Below are 7,614 nucleotides of genomic sequence, written 5' to 3'. Positions count from 1 at the left end.
TTTCATTACTGGTCATCTATGTTATCGTCGCATAACATATCATGTATATCATCTTCGATATATTATTGTGTTCGACCGTGTGACACATTTAAATAAAAGGAGTCCTCTGTTTTTCCATTCGTCACCATTTCTCCTTTTATGAGTTCGCACGGTCGTCCTTACATATATATATATATATATATATATACACATATATACAACAGGCTTCCTTCAGTTTCCGTCTACCAAATCCTCTCACATGGCTCTGGTCGGCCCGAGGCTATAGTAGAAGACACTTGCCTAAGGTGCCACGCAGTGGGACTGAACCCAGAACCATGTGGTTGGTAAGCAAGCTACTAACCACATAGCCACTCCTGTGTCTATTGATGATCATTTATTAATTTGATTATTATGTTAGTCATTATAATACCGAAAATACAACTTTTTCGATAGTTTGTAGACACAGCTTGTTTGTTGTAGTAAATAGATTGTCTCTAGTTCTATGTTCATTGTGTATGGTAGCTAGCTTCATCTGTGAGTCATTACTAAAGAGAGACAGAGTAATAAACTGTAGGTAAGTAGAGATGAGGATAAATCTACTTTCATACATTGATCAGCATACTGAAAGAGTTGCTCTTTGACCAGAGACTGGTCAACCCAAAGAGAAAGAGAGCTATTTGGTTTCGTGAATTTATATTCTTTGTAACTAAATTAAGTAAAACCAAAGGATTTCTTCTCTCTTATCAGCTTTGACCAATGAGTACCTTGAGAAAGATCAAGAAGTCAGCTTATTCTCATAAACTTTTTAGTGTAACAGGATAAAATAATAGGCTGAGTACTTGTTAGTTAAATATGGATTTGATTTTCAACCCTGGTTTAGGTGTTTGGTAGCTGTTAGCTGTACAAACCATATCACTGTTGCATAACATTCTCTATATAAATATTTTGACTTCTTATAAACAGATTCACACTGGAGAGAAAACCATACCGCTGCAACATCTGTGGTATAATCATTCATATAAAACAAAACATACAAATCTGCATACATACAAATTCATGCAATATAGAAACTGTATCGCTGTGATATCTATGATGATTCATTCTCTGCAAGCAGTCACTTAACTACACATATAGGCATCCATGCAGATCAATAACCATGTCAGTGTCAATATTCGGATGATAGCAAACAAGTACAGCAACTGTATAACTTAATTCATGTCAACTAAAATAATTCTTTCCTTCACCTCATTGATATTCATCATCATCATCATCATTATCATCATTATCTTCATTCAACATCTGTCTTCCATGCTGGTATGGGTTGGACGGTTTGACAGGAGCTGGCCAGCTGAAGAGCTGCCTGGACTCCATGTCTGTTTTAGCATGGTTTCTATGGCTTTATGCCCTTCCTAAAACCAACCACTCTACAGAGTGTACTGGGTGCTTTTACACAGCACCAGTACAGGTGCTTTTACATGGCACTGGTACAGACGCTTTCTATAGCACCAGCACCTACATCCCACAAGATTAGGATTTCTCAACTGAAGAGGGATGTAGGGGACAAGAAAATTAATTTAATTAACAAAAATTAAGTATCATGTCTTGCTTTTTACCAATCATCATTAGTTTATGTCTGTTTTCTATGTTAACATTGGTTGGATGGTTTGATAGGAGCCAACAAGGTTGGGAATTGCATCAGGTTCCATTGTCTGTTTTGACATGATTTCTACAGCTGAATGCCCTCCCTAATGCCAACCACTTGACAAAATGTACTGAGTGCTTTTTATGTGGCACCAACACTAGTGTATTTTATATGACACTAGCATCAGTGCTTTTTACATAGCACCAGCTCCAACAGGGTCACCAAGTACTTTGCAAGGCAAAAGCACTTTGACTGGAAGTAGGGTTAGGTCTAAGTGGCTTTGTGTCAGTTGATGTGATATTAAAGAAGAACAGATATGGGTGTCTTATTGTAGAGTATATACATGGATAGCCCAGTTGGAAAAAAAAGGAGAGTGAGTTAGAGAGCAATAGTGAGAGATGATGGCGAAGAAATGTTGGGGCATGCTCTCAAGGGGCACTGGGGGTAGTAAGAATTGGTGACGTGATAGAGAGGCTTGAGCTGGGTGAGTGAACAGGGGTATGGTAATTGTAGCAAATTGTGGTGAGAAATATAGGAAAGGCTCTGTGGGCTTGGATTGTGGTAGATATGTAAGGGCATTGTTGGGGATAGCAGGTAAGCAAGCTGTTAATGATGGAGAACAGCACAGGGAGGGTAGAGAAGGTGCAGAAAGGAAGTGATTGGTAAGACAGTAGGCAGGGAGAAGACAATGGGAGATAGAAGTAGGGGAAGAAAGGTAACTGAGAAAGCCAGGGGGTGTAGGAAGTGATGGGTGTTAGAGGATGAATGGCAGGGGGAAATGGTTAACAGAGCAGAGAGGATGCAGGTGAGCGTGGGGCAGAGCCCTTCACAGACAAGCATTAACCAAGGTGATTTAGAATATCAATTCTGCTGTGGTGAATGGGTCTTCTTGAGTAGAGCAAGGTGCCAGATGTCTTGGTCTTTTCTCATTTCTGTAGAGCTCAGCTGCTTAAGATCGGCCTTCAACACTTTATCCTGTCTTCCTGAGTCTCCCTCTTCAACAAGTCCCATCCACATTAAGTGATTGGCACTTCTTTATGCAACTGTCCACATCCATACACATCACATGACCAAACCAATGCAGTCTTCTCTCTTGCACACCACATCTCATTCCTCTTACACCTAACTTTTCTCTCAATACACTAGTGCTCTGTCAAAGACCACCAGAATTTATTCTATGAAAAAATACATAACAATAAATATGCATGTATGACAGTGTTGCTCATTTACAACCATCACATGATGCCTCAGCAAAACTCTTTACTCTTTCTAAATGCTCGTCCATTCTGTTTACCGCCTTAATGAGCTCCTTGTCTGCTGAGGACAGCTCACACTCGCTAAGGTCCGAATACATTCCTTTCCACTGGTACAACACTCACCGACAAACCACCACCAGGCAGCTCAAAAAATTCCGTCTGTCTCATCAAAAATCAACACAGCGAATAGATCGACACATGCGTGGAAGCAAGCTTCTTACCACACAGCCACACCTGCACCCATGTATAATTTTTCCTCCAGTCTATATTCAGCTGTGGATTGCAAATGTAAACTTAATTCACACTGAATGATGTCCTACACATATGCCAATGATATAACTTTTATCCAGTGTTTATTTATTTGTCAGCACTTAATTCACAATTCATCAATACAGTAATATCTCTCTTTACAAAGACCCATTTTACAAGTTTTATTTTTCAGTCACAAGATCCAAATTTTGAATGAAGTATAAAAGTTTCTACTACTCTGGTAGCAGAAACCTTTGCTTCTGTGTGTTACTGAGAAATTTATGGAGAGATTAAAAAAATACTTCTAAGCAAACAACTCTAGACATGTTTTTTTTTTTAAAAAGAAATCTATAGGCGCAAGAGTGGCTGTGTGGTAAGTAGCTTGCTTACCAACCACATGGTTCCGGGTTCATTCCCACTGCGTGGCACCTTGGGCGAGTGTCTTCTACTATGGCCTCGGGCCGACCAAAGCCTTGTGAGTGGATTTGGTAGACGGAAACTGAAAGAAGCCCGTCGTATATATGTATATATATGTTTGTGTCTGTGTTTGTCCCCCAACATCGCTTGACAACCGATGCTGGTGTGTTTACGTCCCCGTAACTTGGCGGTTCGGCAAAAGAGACTGATAGAATAAGTACTACGCTTCCAAAGAATAATTCCTGGGGTCGATTTGCTCAACTAAAAGGGGGTGCTCCAGCATGGCCGCAGTCAAATGACTGAAACAAGTAAAAGAGTAAGTCGATCTACAAGTGCTTGGTGATCGCTTCTACAAATGATAGTATGTGTGAGTGAATGTAATTCAGAAAACATAATATTTTTTTATTATAAATGATCTTGACATTCTTTTTACTTTACATAAAATATTCTTTACATTCTACTGTTGTTTTATTGCCATTTCTTTATGAGTTTTATAAATTTTATAGGTAAAATATTTTTCTGGGAATGAATTACAATATATAACATTGCTATTATGGGAAATTATTGCTCTGCTTTACGTGTTTTCGCATTATGAGTGGTCTCTAGGAACAAATTAACTCATATATCAAAGTATTGCTGTACTTTGGTAAAAGGATTTCTCTGAAATGCAAGCACATACACAGACCACAACAGAACTCAATGAGAATGATTTCCAAAATACTTCCCCATGATGTCCAGCAGAATTCTGATTTAAATATTCTCAATAACTCCTCATCACTTTTTAATTTTTTAAAATTTTCTGTAAACCTTTGCAAATTTGTATTTTACACACAGAAATTTATACAATTATGAAAGAACATTTAAAAAAACTTTTTAATCCCACCCCCACCTAATAAATCCTAAAAGTTCCATTCTTTTTTTAAAATACAGTCCAAATCCTTTACTAAGATCCCAGCAATGGGACAGCTTTGGGTGCATCATCATTCCATTAAATGTGTTTACGGGGAGAAAAATAATGTAAAACATCAATACATGTCAGAGAGACAATGAAATGAGGAACGTATCAGATGGTCGTGATGTGCTTAAAATAACAGTTAAATCACACGCAATTTTTTTTTCACTGTTCACAGTTAGCAGGCTTCCTTCCTGTGTGCATTTGTTTGTGTGATTTTAAGTGACTATTACAGACAAATGATTTTCCACATATTTCACAATGAAAAGGTTTTTCTCCAGTGTGGGTACGTTTATGAACAACAAGACATGAATTCCCAGTGAAAAATTTCCCACAAATTTCACAATGATACGGTTTCTCTCCAGTGTGACTACGTTTGTGAACGACAAGATTAGAATTATTGACGAACGATTTCCCACAGATATCACAATGATAAGGTTTTTCTCCAGTATGAGTACGAACATGAACAACAAGATGAGAGTTATGAGTAAAAGATTTACCACATATTTCACAATGATAGGGTCTTTCTCCAGTGTGAATTATTTTGTGATCTACATGACTAGAATTTTTAACGAAAGATTTTCCACATATTTCACACTGATAGGGTTTTTCTCCGTTGTGGCCGCGTTTATGAACAACAAGACAGGATTTTTTAATGAAAGATTTTCCACACAATTCACAACGAAACGGTTTCTCTCCGGTGTGACTACGTATGTGAATTACAAGGCAAGAATTATTAATGAACGATTTCCCACATATTTCACAACGATATGGTTTTTCTCCTGTGTGACTTCTTTTGTGATGGACAAAATGAGAATTTCGAATGAACGATTTCCCACATATCTCACATTGGAAGGGTTTCTCTCCAGAATGACTTCGACTGTGACAAATAAGACTAGAGTTCCGTGTAAAGGATTTATTACAGATTTCACAGTGAAAAGGTTTTTCTGCAGAGTGTGTCCTTTTGTGTCCGTTTAAATCACCACTGGAGACAAAAGACTTTCCACATATTTCACAATGGAAAGGAGTTTCTCCCGTGTGACTACGTTTGTGGACTGTAAGTGTAGAATTCTGAGTGTAAGATTTACCACATATTTCACAATGATAGAGTTTTTCTCCAGTGTGTGTTATTTTGTGTTGTGTTAAATTACTGTTAGAAACAAAGTACTTTCCACACATTTCACAATGAAAAGGTTTTTCTCCTGTGTGAGTACGTTTGTGGGTAACAAGATGAGAATTATAAAAGAAAGATTTCCCACATATTGCACACTCGTAAGGTTTTTCTCCTGTGTGCATTCTCTTATGACTTGCTAATTTACTGTTAAACACAAAAGATTTTCCGCATACTTCACACTGGAAAAGTTTTTCCCTATAGTGTATTACTTTATGCCGAAATACTTCGTGTTCCGAAGAGAATGTTTTCCTACGAATCTCACAGCGATAATCAGAACTATTTCTCTCTAATGATCTTTGTTTAATGACTGTTTCAATATGAAGAGGTCTCTCATCTCTGTCTATCTGTGTAACTGTAACTGTGTCGTTAAAACCCGCTGTGTTCGCAGTGTCCAAGTGATTAACGTTCTCCATATTCATTTTCAAGAAACACATAAGAACTGAGAAATGTCTGCGAGTATAATCTGTTATGGTTCAGTTTCTTGGTTTGGATATCATAGATCTCTATTTACATGTGTGGAAAATATGCAATGTAGATATATTTCATACTTACTAGAATGCCTGTTACATACCGAGTTTTCTCCATGTGGCACCACACATTGTTAACAAAACGACTTCTATTTCTACGTTAAGAAATGTGGATGTGGTAAATGGATGTTATCATGTAGGTTACAACAAATGAAGAGAGTTCGTAAATAACTGTTAGCAGACATTCGGACAAAATCGACATTTCTACAACTACATGTTGTAACAGAATGAATGATAGGAACAACTATAAAGCAAAAACATACTAACCAAAGCCAGAGAAAGAAAATGTGTGCGTGTGTGTAGTCTTGATAAATTACGTTTGTTTAGTGTGGAGAGTAATTAAGTTTACAATGATGCTAATCTAAATAATACGTCCTTCCCAACCGAAGGCCAACTGAAAATCAAGAAAACTTCAGAAAGTAGATTCATTCCGTTTGTTGGTCATTAAAATCTTTTTCCTTTGCAAAATAGAGAACAATCACTTCACAACGTAACGTAGTTTGTAATGAAAGGAAATGTTTTAAAATAAAGGTGATTGGGCATCGACTCTGAAACATGTAGGTTACTATGTTAGTCTCAAATATTAACGTTTACACGTTAACATGAGATAATAACAAAATCCATTTTTAGATTAATTGAACTAATTATAAACATACGGGACAGACGGTGTCATTGATAATTTTTCCCTGTATGAATGACACCGGTGTCATATGCTAAACGTTCCTAACGCAATTTAATACATAAGGAATATAAAAAAAAAATCATCCAGTATAATAACTATTTTATATCAACAAAGGATCCTCTACATGGTTGTGTAACCTGCTAGAAATAACAGATAAATTACCCTCAAACTACAACTTCTGTCTTAAAAAAAAAAAGAGAACGCATACGACAGTGTAGTTCTAAATATACAAAAGAAGAATTAGACTTTTCACAGAAAAGATCCGAAATAAGTAAATGAATAAAACAAAATGACAGGAATTTGTGTGCTCGATTTTAAAATGTTACTCACAAATCCAGATGAACTATTAATTATAATGCTGTCTCTTACTAAATCGTTCAAATCTTCGGTCAAACTAAAGGGTTTGACCCGGAGGGAAATAAAAAAATTAAATATTCTAATAGGTGTAAAACAACTTGCTGCGAACGAATATGAAGAAAAAAAACGCGCGCTCGCGAACGGGGGGAGGCCTCGGAACATTCGCATCCTGAATGTTCCGAGACGCCTCACCGGAGCAAAGAAACAAAAGAAAAATAGTGCAATAGATGTAAAACTACTTGCTCTGAACGAATATGAAAAAAAAAAAAAATGGGCTCCCGCGAAAGGTGGGGTGGGGAGAGGACTCGGAACATTCACATCGTCACATATCACACACACTCACAGACACACACACACACACACGCATATTCGTTCCCAG

The 7,614-nt window shown here is 37.2% G+C and overlaps 2 protein-coding genes across 3 annotated transcripts in view; both read right to left on the bottom strand.

Moving 5' to 3' along the window:
* LOC128251037 (zinc finger protein 271-like) overlaps nt 1–6,947 on the bottom strand; it is a 13,998-nt gene extending 7,051 nt beyond the window's left edge. Inside the window, exon 1 of one of the 2 annotated variants that reach the window (XM_052977312.1) lies at nt 6,222–6,947. The gene's annotated coding sequence lies outside the window, so the exon portion shown is untranslated. The remainder of the gene's footprint in view (nt 1–6,221) is intronic. The other variant, XM_052977313.1, reaches the window with a different exon arrangement.
* LOC106873532 (zinc finger protein 664) overlaps nt 1–7,614 on the bottom strand; it is an 11,333-nt gene that overhangs the window by 3,091 nt on the left and 628 nt on the right. Inside the window, exons 2-3 of the mRNA XM_052977776.1 lie at nt 5,664–6,132; nt 4,905–5,201 (exon numbers count right to left, since the gene is read on the bottom strand). Coding sequence (XP_052833736.1) covers nt 4,905–5,201; nt 5,664–6,132 — 766 coding nt within the window. The remainder of the gene's footprint in view (nt 1–4,904; nt 5,202–5,663; nt 6,133–7,614) is intronic.

The sequence above is a fragment of the Octopus bimaculoides genome, chromosome 28 (genome assembly GCF_001194135.2).
Source record: "Octopus bimaculoides isolate UCB-OBI-ISO-001 chromosome 28, ASM119413v2, whole genome shotgun sequence".
Classification (NCBI taxonomy): Eukaryota; Metazoa; Mollusca; class Cephalopoda; order Octopoda; family Octopodidae; genus Octopus; species Octopus bimaculoides.
This window is presented reverse-complemented; position numbering and strand designations above follow the sequence as displayed.